The following is a 19,435-nucleotide window of genomic DNA, read 5'->3' as shown; positions in this document are numbered from 1 at the left end:
ACCTAAGGGGCAGACAGGCAGAACTTCCAGCCTGACATACTAATAGATCTCTTAACATTCTCCGTAGAGTTCTCCTCTATGAGGAAACCATAGATTTTTTTTTCACTCTCTCAGGGAGCACACTATGGCACCAATATAAACCGGAATTGCTTTTTCTTATGTCAGGAAAGCTCTCATTGCCTTTTCTTTGTTTCCTGTGTTTGGCTTTTTCTTTGTAACTCATGATTAAAACCTCTGATGTATAAACAGGATGGCTGTGGAAATCATTCTAACTGATTCCCGGTAGAGGGGAGGCTGCCTTTTCTGAAAGGCACAGTTCTTTGTTTTATGATAATTAAGGTGACTCCCACAAATCCATGGGTTGGGAGGAGAGGCCCCAGGGCTATGGTATTTAGAAAAGTGGGAAGCAGAGCTTTACCTATTTTTTTTTCCTTTGGCTAAAAATACAATAAGCAATCAACCGTGGGATGATTCATGTGAGAACATTCAACTTTGAAGTTTTTAAAAAAATTCTTGTATGTGATGTTTTCTGCCAGTACCACATCTCTAAAGTATGTCAACCAGATTATTTCATTTGTTTTTGAAGACCCAAGGACTGGCCTATAAACCTCTCTGCACATGAAGCCTGTGTGTGAGAGGTGACCATGCTACATGGACAAGTCTATAACAAGATGTTCATACTACATGAACATCTGTAGCATGAAACAGGCTTAGTAATAAGGCTTCCCTTCATACACACACGGAGATGACCTAACCACCCTCCCCACATCATCGGGTTGCTTTGGAAGTTGGGAATTGATAAGTCAGGGAGAAGAAAACCAGGTTGGGAGGGGTGCGTATGAGAGCCAGACTCTGTCCACAGAGGTTCTTTCTTTCTTTGTGGATCTTGAACCAAGCCTTCCCCCTGCCCCCTCCCGTCAACACTCCTCAATATCAAGCAAACGAAGAGCATCTACTCACAGTCTGTTGCCATGCCAACATAGATACATTTCTTAAAGCGACATTCCTGGCACTGGTTGCGAGTGACTTTGTCTATGACGCATTTTCCTTCATATTTGCAGGAATAAGATGGATGAAGACTTTTCTGAATGGTTCTTCTAAAGAAACCCTAAATAAGAAAGACCCCCCCCAAAAAAACAAGATTCATATTTTTTGAAACTAGACAACTCTGGAGTTTTATGTCTACTTAAAATTAGAACAACTGTTCTGGCTCTTGGCCTGGCCTGGGGCCTCCAACTTTATCTGTACCCTCAAACAGAGGAAGGTGGATGCAAGTGAATCCATTGTGCTGAGGGAGATTTTTCAGGTCTAAAGTGTCTCAAGGAGACGAAGCTGATGGGTGTTTGCTTTTATGTTTCTATACACTAAGTGGTATAACTTTTATTTCATGGGGCATCATAATTATGCAGCTAAGCTAAGTGAATGAAAATCTTTATTACTTTATCTTGAAATAAAACAGCAGGATACTTGATTGACAGTTATTTAAAGACACTTGCAAGAATATTTCCTTAAGAGACCTACTACCACATACAGTGAAATATACACTGAGAACATTTAAAATTATTTGGCGACTAAATATCTTTATTCCAGTTAGAGATTTCATTTAATTCTTGTTTGACTCTTAAAATGACCATGACGTATACCCAAAGGATACTTCATCTTACCACAAGTACACGTGCTCAACCATGTTCATTGTGGCTTTATTCATAATAACCAGAGACTGGAAACAACCTAGATGACCCTCAACCGGGGAATGAATAAAGAAAATGTGGTACATTTGCATAATAGAGTATTACCCAGCAGTTAAGAAATGGCATCATGAAATTTGCAGGCAAATGGATGGAACTTGAAAAAAAATCATCCTGAGTGAGGTAACCCAGACCCAGAAAGACAAACCTGGTATGCACTCACTCATAAGAGGGCATTAGCTGTTAAGTAAATGATAACCAAGCTACAACCCACAGACCCAGAGAGGATGGGTAAAGAGAAGGTTCTAGAGGATGCATGGATCTCTCTGGGAAGGAAAAATAGAATAAATTTTGTGGGTGGACTGGGGGCTGATGGGGAAAGGAGCATAAGGGATCGGGTTGGGGGATGGGGAAGATGAGAGTTCAGGGAGAGACAGCTGGAATTGGGGAGCACTGGGGGGAATGGTCGTGTGGAAACTCAAATGTGGTGGAAGCTTCCCAGAATCTATGAGGGTGACCCTAGTGAGGACTCCTAATAACAGACGATACAGAGTCTGAACTGGCTATCATTTGTAGCCAGGCAAAGCTCCCAGCGGTGGGACTGGGTTACATTTGGTTGAGCTGTTGGCCAAGAGGATCCTGTGGAGATCCCTAAGCAGCCCAGGCTGATGCTAGGACAGAGGGTCACTCTCTGAAAACTGACAGCAGGGCCCATTGCCAAGGACAATATCCACAGGGCTCATTGAGCAGAGAGGTTGATCTGGTGCCTGCATGGAGCCTTCATCCCTACGTTCTAGTCTCTGTGGGACGGTACTCTGAAGACAACAGGAAGAGAGACCTGGACACCAACCCAGTCACAAACCTTCCATCTATAATCTGTCCTGCCTGCAAGACATGCTGGGGCTCCTAATGACTCTTAATGATATTCTGCTATCCTCATGGATTGGTGCCTTGTCCAGTCATCAACATAGAAGCTTCCTCCAACAGCAGATGGGGAGGGAGCAGGTACAGAGACCACAGCTGGACATTATAAAGAGAGAGAGAGTCTAAATCATAGGTCTTCATCAGGTCCCTCCCCTACAAAATCAGGGAACCCCATGGAAGAGGGGGAGGAAAGACTGCGGGAGTCAGAGGGAATGGACACCAAGAGAACATGGCTCACCAAAGCAACTAAGCAGGGCTCACATGGGTCCGCAGACTGAAGCAGACACAGCCTGCATGGGTCTACACTTGTCCTCTGTGTATACGTTAAAGCTGTTAGCTTGGTGTTTTTGTGGGACTTCTAACTGTGGGAGCAGGGTTGCCTCTGACTCTTTGGCCTGCTCTTGGGACTCTTTAATTCCTATTGGGCTGCCATGCCCAGCCTTGATATGAACTCTTTCGACTTGTCTTATTGTATCTTGTTTTTGTCCTGTTTGACTGTCATCTTTTCAAGGTCTGCTCTTATTTTGAAGAGGAAATAGAGTGGAGCTAGGCATGATGGGAGGTGGGTGTAGCTGGGAGAAGGGGAGGGAGAGGAAACTATCCAGGACATAGTCTATGACAGAATAATCTATTTTCAAAAAAAGTTGAAAATAAGGGGAAAAAAAGAAAAAAGAAACTAACAAGCTGTCCATGACCGACTCCCTCAATTTTTCAAACAACAGGACTTTAAGAACAGAAGATTTGAGCTTGGAGTTTTTATTTCTAAAACCTCCTTTCCCTCCAGTGTCTGCAGGCACATGAGTCAAAATGCTTCCTCTTTTCTGAAGAACACTGTTAGATTCTGGTTTTGGCTGACTTACATAACTTTCAAGACTGTTACTTATTTTGGTATAGGGTCTTGCTATGTAGCCAAGGCTGGCTTGTAATGAAACTTTCTGTGTATTGTAGACTGGGTTTGAACTCATGATTCTCTTCTCTCAGTCTCTCTGGTGTTAGGATTTAAAAGTTTACCACTGCCCTGGGCCTTTAAGGCATGATCCTAGAACCTCTACGGACTTAAGTCCTAGGTCCTGGCCACTGTACTCTTAATGTCAAGGAACTCATAATGGCTGTAAGCTCTGACGGTGAGGGTCACAGACAGTGTGCAGATGCATTCTGAACCCCTTTGCCCCACAACCTCACTAGGGAGGTGCTATTAAGGTTACCATTGTGAAGACTACAAAACTATGCCTTAGATGGGCTCAATCACTTGCCACAGATCACGTGGTCACTTAGCTTACAACACAGGAGCTGTGTTCCATATTATTGTTTTTGGAATCAGGCCTTGCTTGGAACTTTCTAGATAGCCCTGGAAGCCCTTGAACTTGCAGTCCTTCTTGCTTAGTACCCCAAATGCTAGGATTCCAGATTCCAAAAGTGTACCACAATCCACATAGGCACGCTAAGTCTCATGTCCTTAACAGCTCACCTGGTATAAAAGGAAATAGTTTTGCTGTATTATTTAAATGAGCAGATATTATAAAAAGTGTCTCCTTGCTCATTCCTAAAACTTTAATCTAACAAACACATTTTTGAAAGAGTTCTCGACTAAATCTCCAAGGGGATCTCCCACTTCTTTAGGGAAATACCACACACGCACGCACGCACGCACGCACGCACGCACGCACGCACGCATGCACTCATGGACCTTTATGCTATTATCCATCTTTAACTGTCATCTTGACATGACTTAGAGTCAACCAAGGGAGTCCCAATTGTAGGGCTGCGCTGACAATTCTGCCATGCTATCATGTCTCCATTGTTAATTGATGTAGGAGGGCTTAGCTTACTATAGGTGGCACCACCCTCTGGGTAGGTGGTCCTGGGCTGGATAAGAAAGCCAGCTTCTTAGCACAAGCCAGCAAGGGGGCTTCCTCCCTGTTTCTGCTTCAAGTTCCCTCCTTGACGCCTCCAATAACCGTCTGTGACCTACAAGTATTAGCTAAATAAATCCTTTCCTCCCATAAGTTGCTTTTTGCTAGTCTTATCACAGCGACAGCATGAAAAGAGAGTACCACCTCCGTTCCGTGTTCAGAGGGAACTGCTGTGTTTGGGTTTGTCTTTGCGAACGGTCTGTGCTGGGGCAACACCAACCTTCTTTCTACAAAATGCCAAGTGGGTAACAAGTTACACAGCACAGCAGGTAACAGCTCCAAAATCTCTGTCGCTAGGACAATACAGATTCTGTCTGTATATATTGTAGGTTCGACTGAACTGTGAGGTGAGACCTTTTCATCTCTCGAGACTCTTGAAGATGGTGTTACATTTGAAAAACTCTTTCTACCTTTCCCAAGTTGCTTCTTTATCCTATTAAGAAATCTTGAGAACCTCTTGTCCCTTCCAGGTTCCTTTGTGGGTCTGTGATGGGGCCAACCTACAAACAGGATCTGACTTGAGACACAGGCTGTGAAGTCTATGTCATGCTGGAATTCCAGGCCCGAGGCACCAGACTAAGCTAGCCTTATTCCTTTCAAACGAAGCAATGAAACCACACTTTTGAGAGCAGGCCTGCCTGCAACTGCCAACCTCCTAATTAATAAACAACAATGAGGACTTGTGATTAGCTTTTTAAACTCCACAAAATCTTATTTCCATAGAAACAACACAACCTTTAGCCCAGTCTTGCCACCTGCAAATCCTGCATCAGAAAGATCCTGGAGAAGGAGAGTGCCTAACATCACACACATTCCAACTGATTGTGTGGCAGGTGAGGCCCCAGGACCCCAGAAAGGACTACGCTTGCTGCCCTTGCAGAGATGCCCCAGCATCACTGAGGTGCTTCCTAATGTTAGGTGCGAAAAGTAGGGGACAGGCATGGACAATCTCCCAGTAGGGAAGTGGAGCCCACCGTGGCGTGAATGGAACTAACCCATTAATTATGGGGTTTAAAGGGAAGAGCAGGAAGGAAGCCAAGGAGGGTGTGGAAGAAAGATGGAAAAGGCCGGGAAGGGAAGAGGAAGAGGATGAGGAAGAGGAAGAGGAAGTTCTGGGTTTATTTTTCTTTAACTTCAATACAAGTTTTACCGTAAACTTTAAAGGAGATACAAAGTCCTTCCCTGGGTTTTCAATACACCCCATTTACACAGCACCAGCTGCGTGGGCACCACACTGGGTTAAGCCTCATGTTTGTTTTCTAGCCTAGGTTGATGGGCCTAAAGATCTTTTCCATAGTGCTTCGTTTCATTCTGCTGACGAAGATTGTAAGTAGGCAGACGAAGCTCCCTTTGGAGAAGTGAACGCACTGGTATGTTTTTGTCAAGAATCTCCTGAAGAAAGGTTTGCAGAGTACAAAATTACCCGGTGGCAACCTGACTCCATTTATTACAGGCTCTGCCGAAAGCCACTTTGAATAAATGCCGGAACATAATTGAGTCTAAGTGGCTTCAAAGATTCTGCCTAATGGAACCCTTAGAAGTGGCATTCTCATGCAGATCTGCAGCAGAAAAGGCGGTGGAGGAGCAAACCCAGGCTTCTCAGACGGGGCGCATAAAATCGGAGACGAGACAGTGAAGCATTGGGTTGATCGTACATTAAAAAATATGCTTTAAAACTCAAGTAAGTGTTATTAGTATCAATATGTCGTGTTTGTTTAAAAACACAACAAATGGAACACCACCCTACTGCAAAAATTTCATCTAGTTGTTCATCAGGAAAAAGGAAAATTCAGATCTTGAGCATATCAGAAATGAAGAGAACCAGTGGAGCCCTGGATGAGTTCCAGTGGCTCTCTGGGAGAGAAACGGTGCTGCACCGTGGTCTGTGCTGGGGACCCTGGTGCTTACCTTACAGCCTTCACAGGTGATGCAGCGGTAGTGGTACCCCGTGGCTTTGTCCCCACACACGACACACAGCTCATCTTTGTCTAAATAGCTGGGGATGTACCCTGCAAAGGACAAAGCAGAAGGTGAGGAAACAGCATCCTGTCAAAGCAAAGACACCTCAAGGATGCCCAACCAGAGACAAGATTGTGTGCTCAGAGGTGGTTAACTACAGACTCAGTGGAGCCAACTAGCATCCAGAGTTGTCTTGAAGAACATGGAGCTTCTGCTTGCTGGAGGGGGCATCATCTGAGCAGCGTGTGGAAGTTATGGGTGCTCCAGGCTCCTTCACAAAGCGTATCTCAGAACTTGCACTTAAGGCCCCATCCTTTCTCAAGCTAAGAAACCAGGCTGTCTCCCAAGGAAATGCACTTGATGAGTGCTGAACACTTCTTAAGTGATTTAAATTTTGTTTTCGTTGTTTGCAGCGGATTACTGGACATCAAAGATTCATTGCACAAGGAACATATGAACAAGGAACCTTATTTTCAATTTCTGTGTCATTTTGCAAGGCTGTACAATGTGCTGATGCAAGCCTTTTTCAATGCAAGAGAATAAATGTTTACAAATGTAAAAAACAAGCAAACAAACAAACAAAAATTCCCAAGCAACTAAGTAGTTAGTCTTATCTGATACAGCAGCCAAGTACTTTCCAGGCCGGGACAATGGCTTTAAGGGGTCGAGCCTCTCTTAGCGTCTCACTAGGAATTACAGAACAGAGAATGAAATCCAGCACTTCTAACATCTGGTGCCAGGAATGAGTTGTGCTTTCCCTAAAAATAGAGAGCTCAAGTGGAGTGAACGAGGATGTCTGAAACAGCCTGGGAAATGAATAAACAGCCGAACCTTGCTGGTGGAAAGAAAGAGTAGACGTTCTGTTGATTCAGGAAAGAACACCAACTACGGTGACACCCTTCGGTACTGTGTTTAGTTGTTGGCTCAAACTCCCTGGGCTCAGAAAGCTCTGGTTAAAAATAACATCCGAAGCAGCCTTCTTCCTGCCAGTGCCCATCTTTTCCTCTTCCCTTGCATGGCCACACACCGAAACACTTGACAAAGACACGTGTGCCTTTAGATACGCTCAAGCCATTGTTCTAGAAAGCGCATGGGTTGCAGGTTTGTGAAAGTGGGAAGGTGCGAGAAACAGGGCCTTCCTGGTCTTGATGCTCAGGAAGGAAGGTCATGGGCTCGGGGAATCCTTCTCAGTTTAAACGTGATCGTGGGGGTTGACCAGACTGGTAACTTACTGTATATTTTCCCATGACATTTTCATTGACGTTTTTGTGACCACAGGTCACTGAAGGCTCATTGTTCAAAACAGAAAAGCCACGAAGACAACTATGCCTTTCCATCGTTTATTAGAAATAACTTTGCTTCGACTTCAATCTAGGAAAACATTACTGCTTCAGATGCAGACGGAAGGCTTTGGAGGACGAGCTGCAGCTGAGCAGGATTGTGATGTTAATTACAACAGCTCCTCTTATTTTGTTTTATCAAGCAAACAGAGATTCAGCGGTTGGACTCAAGGTTTCCAGAACTCGTATCAAGCATTTTATTATTATTGTTATTTAAAGTTTTCACGTTTTTAAAAGATTAGAAAAATGTAGTTTTATGTGTATATGTCTGGGGTTAGTATGTGCATATGTAGGTGCCTGTGGGGGCCAGAAGAGGACACCAGCTCCCCGGAACTGGTTACAAACGATTGTCCTGCCCAGAGTGGGTGCGGGGGACCCAACTCTGGTATTCTTACTGGTCAAACCATTTCCCTAGCATCTCATCGGGTGGTTTAAAAATAATTCTGGGCCAGTTGGTGGTGGCCCACACCTTTGATCCCAGCACTTGGGAGGCAGAGGCAGGAAGATTTCTGAGTTCAAGGGCAACCTGGTCTATAGATTGAATTTCAGGAGAGCCAGGGCTACAGAGAGAAACCCTGTCTCAAAACAACAACAACAACAACAACAACAACTTATCCTGGGAGAGTCCTGGAGAAGGGACAAAAGGAAGGGAATGGTCTGTTTCCAATCACTCATTTACTGATGACTTCAGCCAGAATGCATTTAGTATATACTGTGTGCTAAGCACTATAACAGACACACTGAATATAAAAACATATAAGACCGGTGGCATTGATTAAACCCGTCTGTTAATCAGCCAGCTTTCAACAGAAGTAGCTACTTGATTCGGTAGCAGTTGCTTATGTGGTCACCCTAGCGCACCCCAACCATCATTTTCTTCTCTTTGTGATATTAACTGAACAATCTTATTTATGGAAGGCAGTTGCCACAAGTAATGGCATAGCAATCCTTCTGCCTGGGCCCACTGTTCAACAGAAAATAACGCCAGCAGGGATGGTGTCCTATACATAGCGAATAGGCAGGCAGGGAGTTCCCTCTGGTCATGGCTGTACCTGACAATACCGCAGCTCCCCAGCCCCCTAGAGAACTGAGCCACACTCCCACGAGTCACCAGCTGCCAGTGAGGCCCCAAAAGAAAAGTGCACAGACATTAGTTTTGTTGCCAAACATGGACGCTAAGGGTGACATAATGTCAGTGTCGGATGTCTAGATCAGATGCGAGATGTGTCACCCCAGGAACTGTGGATATAGTCGTCCCAGGTCAACACCAGAAAGGTTACTGGAGGTTACCAGGCATGAAATGACGAAGGCCCATGACAATCCATGAGAGTTCAAGGTTGACATGTCTTTCCCAGTTTCTCTTTGCGTGCATAAATTATTTTTCAGACTAATAAACTATGCTGCCATGTTATCAAACACACACACACATATTTGCTTTTAGGCAAACATCTACATACATTTCTGTTTTAATACGTGGTGCTGGGGGTTGCAAAACAGGCTCCCCCCCACAACTGAGCTTCAGCCTCAGGCCCTTAAGCAATGCTTAAGAAAGCAAGTGTCATTTGATGGTTTAAAAAGGACCTGGAGACCTTTGTTCTTAGGTAACATTTGGCTTGTTTGACTAATTGCTAAGTATTACCTTGAACAAAAAAAAAAAATGGGTTGATACGATAAAATACTACTTCTTAAGAATCTTTTTTTTCTGGTAACAACTTTACTAAGATACAATTCAAAGATCATACAATCAATGGTTTTTAAGATATTCACGGAGTTGTGTAACTGCGACCACTTACTAGTGTTAGAACATTTTAATTATCCCCTAAAGAAACACCTATGAGAGTCACACTATCATTTCCTCCCTCTTCTCCACCCCTTTTGCCCCAGCCTACCCTGATACCTCTCTGTTTCTAAGGATTTTAGGTTAATTTCCATGACAGATCTGAAATTGAGGGTGCTGCCTGTGAAGAAGGGGACACCTACGTGTGGATACCTTTCAACTTTGGCTGGTCTACACCTCAGAGCAGACCGCTTGCCCAGTTGGATCTGTCCTGATGTCTAGAGGAAATATTAGCTGTGGCAGGTCAGGGAATCCGTCTGAGCAGGTCAGAGGGAGATGTACCCAGAGGCTACCTTTGCGGATCAGGCTGGATTGGACTCTAAGTTACTCCACCGTGTGGGAAACAGTGGCTTGCTCTCAGGCTGTGTCCTGCCCTGGAAGACTCCATTATAGGAGCCGCATTTGGCTGCACTCTGAGAGCAAGCACAGAGGGAGCGTCATCCTGCATTGCATCTGTGTCTAGATGTCATCACTCAAGCCCCAGAACCCGGGGGCATAAACTGATACACGACATATCCCTAAAAGTAAAAAGTTCTACCTCTAAACTCATTGAGGTCCACGGAAAACGTGTGGGCAGGTAGGTATATTAAAGACGTACAGAGAAGCGTGGCCTAAGGGCTTGTCAATTGCACCAGACTGACGGGCATGCAGTGCCCTCACTTGGACCTCATCGATCTGACCTCTCATCACATGAGCACAAAGCTTCGTGTAGACATCAAAGGACAGAGAGGCAGAGAACTCCCAACTGTCCCTGAGGCTTTGGCTCGGCGTGGTCCTCACTGCTCGATGTGATGTGGTCCCCTTGAACTGTAGTCTGTCTGTCTGGATCTGATCTTACGCTTTTCCTCCAAGTCTCTGCACCTTGTCTGAGCAGCCCTGAGTCTCTGCAGCTGGAATCACAGCTCCCCAAACAGGTTCTTTAATAGCACCTGTAACTACTTGCAGGGACTCTATTGACAAGTGTCTGCCTCTGCCTCCGGGAAGGCCTCCGGGAAGGCCTCCGGGAAGGCCTCCGGGAACTCTGGGGCCCCTTTAATTCCATGTAGCCACCGTACAGACGACTACAGTCTCTGTGTGATGTAATGTGTGACCTGAGAATCCATTGTTAGCAATTAAGGCCAGAGCAAAAGAACTTGGGCTTGCCTCCACCCATTCGGACACGGTGGAAAGACACAGGTGGTTTGCGGCCTAGGGGCTCACAACACTGCACTGCTGATCTGAGGAGCCACGTCTTCAAGTTTCCCAGGCAACCGCTAAAGAGGACTAGCTACCAACTCCAGAAAGCAATTCGGGTGGTTTCTGCTTCATAGGGTAGAACTGTCAGCTCAGAGCGGCAAGAGCTCTGGGGGGCTGAGACGCGGGGTGACTCTGCACTTGAACACTCCCAGAGAAGCTAAAAGATTGTTGTGCTTAGTCATTCTTCCAATTCGATGCTGAACTTGCGCAGTGCATCCCATGGCTTAGACTCTTAATTTAAGCCCATTTCCTGTGCAGCACTCGGCCGTATGCTATTTCTTTATATACTCAAAAGCCCTGCCTGAATGGCTTTGCCGTTTCCTAACAGGCTAATCCTGATTCCTTTTATATTTAATTCTTGGTATTAGGACTCAAGCTTTGTGTAGTGTTAATCTTTAAACCTCAGATAAATACCACATCAATTAATTAAACCACCCATCTATCCATCTGTTCATTTGCTCAACAAATTGTGGAGCTACTACATGGAAAGCACGGAGCAAAACCTTGAGCCAGCGTTCACTTTAGAGGCCTTCTAGGTTGCTGTCTGCGACACTCCTCAATTCCCTGCCCCCCCCCCCCCGAAACTGCCCTAGAGGCTCCCACTTCAAAGACTCTTTTCTCAGGGTGGTCCCTATTGACCCCATGCCACTCTCCAGGGTCACTGAGTATCCTGCCATTTTACCTTCTGGCTGGCTGAGTCTGAGGTGATGGGAACCATGGGCATTTAAGTCTAAGGCTCAACCTTTTATGCCTTTGGAAGAGCATATGGGAAGCATTGGCAGGCAGGCTAGAGACTAAGCCAGAAAAAGAGACAGGGATACTCCAAAAGGGCCTCTGGGTCTCTCTCAAGCTCAGGGTAGGATGAGTGGCCCAGAGGTTTTGAATGATTACTTTATTTTAGGGCCAGGCTTCTTGGCTACTTGGCTATCAGATTCTTCTTCTTCTTCTTCTTCTTCTTCTTCTTCTTCTTCTTCTTCTTCTTCTTCTTCTTCTTCTTCTTCTTCTTCTTCTCCTTCTCCTTCTCCTTCTCCTTCTCCTTCTCCTTCTCCTTCTCCTTCTCCTCCTCCTCCTCCTCCTCCTCCTCCTCCTCCTCCTCCTCCTCCTCCTCCTCCTCCTCCTCCTCCTCCTCCTCCTCCTCCTCCTCCTCCTCCTCCTCCTCCTCCTCCTTCTGTATTTAGGGATTTGTACGTGCTTGGCAAGTATCATGCCACCAAGGTACACCTTCAGCCCTCCAGCTCTCCACTGTTTTTTTTCTGTCACAAGCTAGGACTCACAGGTTCTGGCTTGAACCTGTGATTCTCCTGCCTTCGTCTTGAGAGTGCTGGGTTCGAAAGGCCCAGTGATACCACAGCTTAACTGGCAAGAATTTCCGGCGGGGCTTCATTTTTTTGTTTCTTGTAGACTCAGAATCTTAGCAGTCACTATAACCTTTCAGTACGCAGTGAGAGCAGAAACATTTGAGGATAAAATTGCTAAGAAAGGAAATAGATTGCTATGATGAATTTCACTCAGAAGTTTAATCAAAAGGGCATATACGGTTTACAGTGTTTGGCTCAGAGCACTAAAATAAACTAAGTCAAAATATAAAACTATCACATAAACTATGTAGAATCTAGATTTCTTGCTTAATATGAAATAGATTCGAAGGTCTTACAACACACAGAGCAGACAGCCCAACTCCCCAAGAAGGCGTGGCCTGTCGGTTCTCCACAGGCATTTTCTGGAGGGTATTGTCTGTTATTGGCATATGTGTGGCACTGCCAAACTTAAAAGGCTAAGCGTGCACGAGCATCCTCATGGTTCCTCTCGCCATCACGTTAACCACTTGAGGCTGACATTTGAAGAGATGGTGTCTGTACTTGTTAACAGTGTCTTATGGGAAACTTATGAGTGTTTAAGCAAATTTGTCTAGAAGGGAATAGGACCAATGAGAGGGAGAGGGATGGACAGGAAGAGGGGAAGTAGGGAGGAGGAAGAAGAAAACCAGGGAAAATGTGAGGAAGAGAAACACCAGCTGTGGTCATAACATTCAAGTTCACGGCAGGGAGTGACCGTGCCAGCACATTCATGGGCCTTCCACGGTTTGGCTTCCAGTTTAGCCTGCTTTGCACGATGCTGCCTTAACATGATCCCTGGGTTTAACGCTATCTGTCAGGCAATGATATTTTGGGGGTGTGTGGGCACAGACTTTAGAGACCAACCCCAATTTTACATCTATAGTTTAAAAAAAGTCTAAGCAGTTCTGATTAGAGATTCTACTTCTCAAGGGACTTGGTGCACCTTCTCCATCCAATTCTCTTGTTGCAGATCGCTTCGAACTGGTCGCGTAACTTCCATTTCTAGTGGGACATGGCATCAATAGAGCAAGACAACAAACTGGGACCCTGGCATGGAGACAGATGGCAGAAAGTTCAATTTTACCTGGGGTTGCGGCTTCAGCCGAACCTATTTCTCCGAAGGATTAAAATAATGAGACAAAAACAAACCACAGCAGAAACCGCAGACAAATGCCCCCTCCCTCCTTGACTCTTCTGCTCCGAGGCCTGCCTCAACTGCATTCTCCCCAGAACCTTTGGAACACACGGCTTCTGTATGGATGCTGCAGACAGTGTTAAACAAAGATCCTGACCTGTTGAGGCAGACTCCTGTGAGGTACCCTGATAAAGGGATGGAGAAGCTGATAGAAGCTGCCTTCTGAGTGGCCAAAGGCAAGCTGGGAGGTCACTGGCATTAATCAGAATTTCGGATGGAAGTGACCAGTCCAAAAACAGAGGAAAAGAGAAAAATGTCAGCCTTCAACTACCCCTAAACCACAGCCATAGTGGAGAAGTCACAGATTCTGGCTGTCATTTTTCTTTTTTCTATTTGATTTTTCTTTTTCTTTTTTTGGTTTTTCGAGACAGGGTTTCTCTGTGGCTTTGGAGCCTGTCCTGGAACTAGCTCTTGTAGACCAGGCTGGCTCGAACTCACTGAGATATGCCTGTCTCTGCCTCCCAAGATTAAAGGCTGGGATTAAAGGCGTGCGCCACCACTGCCCGGCTTCTACTTGATTTTGAATTCTTTATTCTCCCTCCTTCCTGAACAGGTGAGGGCCAGGTTGACCTGGCCACAATGACAAATTTGAACAGAATACATTGTAACTGGGCCACTGGAGAGCTAAATAAGGCTCCTACCTGTGAATGATTAGTTGGTTTCTTTTTGTTTCTAAAATTTAAGAAGTAACTTTTTTTCCCACAAGGTGTTGTGGTGCCTGACTGTAAAGTTGAGGCAGAAGGATAGTGATTTTGATGCTAATTTGAGAAGCATATAGTAAGACCTAGTCTCAAAAAAAGAAAAAGAAAAAAGAAAAAAAAGAAAAGGTTTTTCCTGTCCTGTAGGAAACTGGATTGGTATTACAGGTTCTGTTCAGTGTGGCTCTTACACAGCTGGTGTGTTTTGATTGGACATAGGATTCAGATAGCAGAAGCTGGGTTCTTTGGCTCACGGTCTCCCTGCTTCAGGGATTGATACTGTTTTCCCTTCTTGGCTACAATGCAAAGTCCCAGATGACACATAGGAAATACTACATCGTTCTAAGTCTCCCTGGCTGCCTGTGTTACAAGGAACAGTTCTCAGTGCTGGCCAGCTACCACTCTGCAGCCTTCCTTGCCCCTGTGCGCCTGAAAGCAGGTTATGTGAATGCTGGACACACCAGAAAGCACCAATGAAAGACTAAAGGATAACTCATTCAAAAAAAGGGGGCTTGTGATGTGGCTCAGCGGGTAGAAGCACTGGCTGCCAAGCCTGGTGACCTGAGTTCGATTCAAGGATTTCATGTGGTTTTCAGACAGAACAGAGTCCTGTCAGTTGTTCCTTGACTTCCACATGTATTGCCCCCAATAAATAAATTTAAGAAAAAAAAAAAAGAACAAAAGTAAACCCTTCAAGAACCATGTCTTCACTCCGGCTCCCCTCCTTGCATAAAAACACCAAATAAAGCTGAAACTTGAAAAGAGGAAAAAAGTCAGGGCATCATTGAAGATTTATAGTTCTATAATGGCAGCAACAAACAGAAGTTACGGATTTCACGGACACAGATAAAAATCCAGTTGAAAATGAGGCCCTCCCCACTGGACACCTGTGTCTTGTCTTAACTTTGCCTTAATGAGACGCTACTTATCTTCCAACACAAAAGAAAAAAAATCAATAGTGGATCAATATGGATAAACGTGGTGGCTATGACCTTTTGTCCTAAGACACAGTGAGCAGCTGGGTTTAGTGTTACTGGGATTTACCTAGAGACTTGTAACAATAAATCATGATTCATTTAAGAATATTTGCCTGCTTTGATTTAGCGAGTCTGGCAGGTGGCGGTGGCCTTTCCATGACATACGGCTTTGAGAAATTACATCAATAAATGCACACGATGCATCTTCTCTTCCAGTTCATGCATCAAGTTAATTAGTGAAGAATCCCCAGTTTCGAAGTTTATAAGCAAATATTCCCCAGCCTTGGCTGAAGAGAATAGAGGGGAAAGATGAAAGGAAACTGAACCCAAAATGTTCTGCAGGAATTTTTCAAGAATTAAGGGTTTCGAGGGAGACACACAGCCATAGGAATACACTGACTTGATCAGCCAGACAATGGCAAGTTTTTCAGTTTCAAGGTTAAGCCCTTAACTAGGGAGTAAAGGAGGGAGCATGCCTGTCTCCCCATTAGGGAACAGAGTGCCACTTCCTGGGGTGTTTCATGTCATAAAGGGGAAACTCTGACGACCTTCAAGACAACACGCATCTAACTAAAAAACACGACTCTGTGTGCTTCCTGCCAGGCATCCTTAATGTGTCTACCTCCTAATGTAGATTACAGTTCCCATTGTCAGACTTCCATGGGGCGGTTTGAACTGTTGTCTGAAACATTTTGTTTTCATAGCTGGCTATTGTTAATAATAGAGTCTCTTTCTTTAGTGGTACACTCCCCCAGCCCCCCACCCCGGAGGGGAGGTGACTGGCTAGTTCAGAGGGAAGAAGCCAGGGGAGCACCAGAGGAGGGCGAGTGTGCACGAAACTGCCCACACAAAACAAAACAAAAAACATTTATAAAACCAAGACAAAGCAGATGTTAACTTTTATATAAAGTGTAATGAAATATATTATACTATGTGTAAGATTACCCTCACAGAGAAGCTTGTCTTTGGGAATTAAAAGGCATCTTCAGTCTTGTAAGTTATAGAAACCCATGCATCTGGCTCCCCGAACAGATCCTGCCTGCCATACTTGGAATAAACAGATTTCTGGCATATCTATTACAGCACCTAAACTCTCTGGAAGTTGCTGCTAAGTCCCCTGCCTGGGACCTGTTTGCCTTTTTGATCTTTTGGTAATAGAAGAGATGTCTTATTGATGGAGCATTAAGTGCCATGCTTATTAAAATCAATAGATGACGTGGTTTTAAAAATATTGGATATTTTGAGAAATATCTCACTTCCTTTTATATAACGACTTCATTCTTCATGGCTGTAAGACCCCAAATGTAGACACTTAGGCAGCACTGTCTAGGTAAAGTGTGTCCGTTTCTGTTTGACTCTGATATTCTCACAGTGCAGCCCAGTTCCAGATAACTTCTCTGCATGGATCAGTAACTGCCTCAAAACGAACGATTAGAAATCATACCATGTTGACATTGCGGGGCCAGGGAAAAGCCTTACACACTCAAGCAGCTAATGAGAATGAACTTTCCGTGGGCAGAGTTAAGAAAAACGACATGTGAATTTTTGGTCTGAATGGGGGTCTCCCTCCAAGACTATTCCACCCACCAAGGGAATTCTTTGACATATTTTCTTTAGCAGGGGGCCCGATACCACTCACGTTGGACAGCACGCGTCTCTACCATACATGCCACGCATGACCACGGAAACCGGCTTCTCTCTAGCTGTCACACACAAAGAAAGCGAGTGTTGGCTAATTCCCGCGTTCACCCGAACCCTTCACTGACACGGCAACCTCTTAGGGCTGCTTTTTCTCTTCAGCTCTCCAGTGCTCAGACGCAAAGACTCACGGAGGCAGATGCAACACAACTTTAGGACGGCACGGAGACAAGCGGAAGCCAAAGCATCCCTACCTTTTTTCTGGGAGTGCGGTGGCGACTGCACTTGAGGAAAAGGCTTTTCTTCAGGGAGGTATGCAGGCTGGCTGTACTGACTGATGGCCATGTCCAAGTCAGAGCCCTTGCTTTTAAACAGGTTTCCAGGGTAACTACAGGTATAAGGCTGATTCACTGCCCAGGCCTGATCCACATATATGCTGTTACCAGGCACAGCTTGGACATCGCGACCACTGTAAGCCGGACTGTCTTCCAGGTACGTGAGGTAGTCAGTGACTTGCATGTAGCAGTTGCTGCCGGCAGCTGGGCACACTTCCTGTACCTCTGGCATACAGTAGTTCATTTTGTTATCCAGGTTCAGTTTCTACTTTACATATACACACGCTCTACGCATGCATTTGCCAGCCCCCCACACCCGGGAGCCGGGCATATACACTGAGGGCATACATTCATACACATGAAACAGGGAGAGGAGATGAATAAACACCATCGACCCAGCCACCTAGTCTGCCTCACTCCAGAGTGGCCCCCAACGTGCTAAAACCCCTGCTTCGGAGCTGCATCTCGGAGCTCTCTTGCTGTTTCAGGGCAACGGAGAGCAGATTTAGGACTCCAAAGGTCTTAAGCTGTGTACAGAAGCTAAATCCTGGGGAGGATGGCAGGGAGGTAGAAATGGCCTCTGCTTGATTAGGACAGTGGCAGAGGAAAATTGCCTGTTATGCCGAGGCCAGGAAGTTTATTTAAACACAGGTTTTAACCCCTTTCAATGTGATTAGACCATGATTACTCATTAATGCCCTTATGGTTGACCACTTAAGCACGGACCATTACAAAGACATCTTAGAAAATACCCTTGGGTACACAGACAATCCTAAAATCAATAATCAAGTTTATTAGTGTGACCCAGAGAAAAGCCACTAGTAATGAGCCCAGCAACTGCCTCTGAGACCTTAATCTAGTGGTGCAAACATTAGCAGGCAATTCCATCACTGAATATCACCACTTGGTTTTCAGTGGCTGGATCTGGCCATCCGCTAGTCGTACTTGGATCCCCCTGGCGCGTTTTTTTTTGTTTTGTTTTCTGAATGTTGCTGGCGTCTGGAGTTTTGATCCGTTCCTTGCAGGTGATCAGTTTCTGTATTGTCAACACTGACTGATACAACACCTAAAGCTTAAATAAACTTTCTTTTTTTACTCTTTGCTTGCAAAAGCACTGAGTGTGTGACTGTGCTCGGTGTGAGGGACCCCTACACGATAGCCGTGGGTCTGTTCTTCATGTGTGTGTGTGTGTGTGTGTGTGTGTGTGTGTGCAGCCACACTCTGATCAGCAGCGCGTGGGAAATCCTGTGCATGGTTTACTTCCAAATCTGTCTTCCAAATGATTTTCCAGCTTTAATGTCATCTAAGTAGTATTTATATATTTGACATTTAAAAACAGCGATCCAAGAGGGAAGAAGTATTTTCTGTAAAATTGCAATGTCTTTAAATAAAGACGTTACATACCAGATTAGAAGGGAAACGCTCGCTCAGAGTCTTATGCACAGTCTTCCTGGGTGTATATGTGGTGTGGACATGTGTTCTCAGTCATTACATCAGCGAGGGTGGGGGGCTCTTTGCTGGCAAGCTATGGGTTCCCAGCTGCTCTCAGCCAGGGGTCATGGGTAGTGCTGTTCACATTTGAGTCCTTGATGGCGCCCAGCATGTGACCTTTCTGGCATTTCTCTCCTGAAGACCTCCAGCCCACGGTGATGAGACCACTACTTTGACATGTTGTTCCACTCATAAACTGTGACATGGAATTAGATGCCAGGGTCACACACAGCAGGACGAAGGAAGAGTGGCGTTATATAATCATGCAGCTCACTGCCCTTGAGTTACAAAGACAGTATGGCGGTGGCAGATGCGGTAGCGGATGCGGGCAATGCTGTACCACTAGGTCATCATCCCTGGCACTAGGGGAGCTTGACCCAGGTGCATTGAATGTACACAGACAGGCGGCCACAGCCCCAGAGCCTGTGAGCGAAGACATTTTCACCAATGTAGTAAAGGGCCATTGACTTAGCTGATAAGCAAAAGATGAGCGGAAAACCACAACAGATCCACAGAACACAAAACAAGTCAAGGAATGCTCTCCAGCTGATACACTTAAACCTGGAAAAATGAACTGCCATATTTCTGAGCCGTAAAAGGATTACGGTTTCCACGAGGAACCAGGAACACAACTAGCATTTGAGCAGTGTTCCTGCACGCTGATTACTCTAAAACAAACGAGGATTTCTTTGCAAGCATCTCTGTGAACACATGCACATGCCGCTACAGTTAGCATGTTCTGCCTCCCGAAAACGTCAAAACATTTCCTCAGAAGCCGCCACTATTTTCTACAAACTCCAGGAGAGAGGATCCAAGCCTTATGTTTGCTGTCTGATCTCATTGATTTATCTGAAATTTCCCAGGTCG

The 19,435-nt window shown here is 45.2% G+C and overlaps 1 protein-coding gene across 9 annotated transcripts in view; it reads right to left on the bottom strand.

Moving 5' to 3' along the window:
- Positions 1-19,435, bottom strand: part of Thrb (thyroid hormone receptor beta) — a 326,708-nt gene that overhangs the window by 20,390 nt on the left and 286,883 nt on the right. For all 9 annotated transcript variants that reach the window (XM_050140634.1, XM_050140632.1, XM_050140635.1 and 6 more), the window contains 2 exons: positions 6,434-6,534; positions 961-1,108 (listed from right to left, as the gene is read on the bottom strand). In XM_050140634.1, the coding sequence (XP_049996591.1) occupies positions 961-1,108; positions 6,434-6,534 (249 nt within the window). The remainder of the gene's footprint in view (positions 1-960; positions 1,109-6,433; positions 6,535-19,435) is intronic.

This window comes from Alexandromys fortis, unplaced genomic scaffold (genome assembly GCF_014885135.2).
Source record: "Alexandromys fortis isolate MF-2015 unplaced genomic scaffold, M_Fortis_MF-2015_v1.1 scaffold_46, whole genome shotgun sequence".
Lineage (NCBI taxonomy): Eukaryota > Metazoa > Chordata > Mammalia > Rodentia > Cricetidae > Alexandromys > Alexandromys fortis.
Note: the sequence above shows the minus strand (reverse complement) of the source record. Positions and strands in the feature narration are given on the sequence as shown.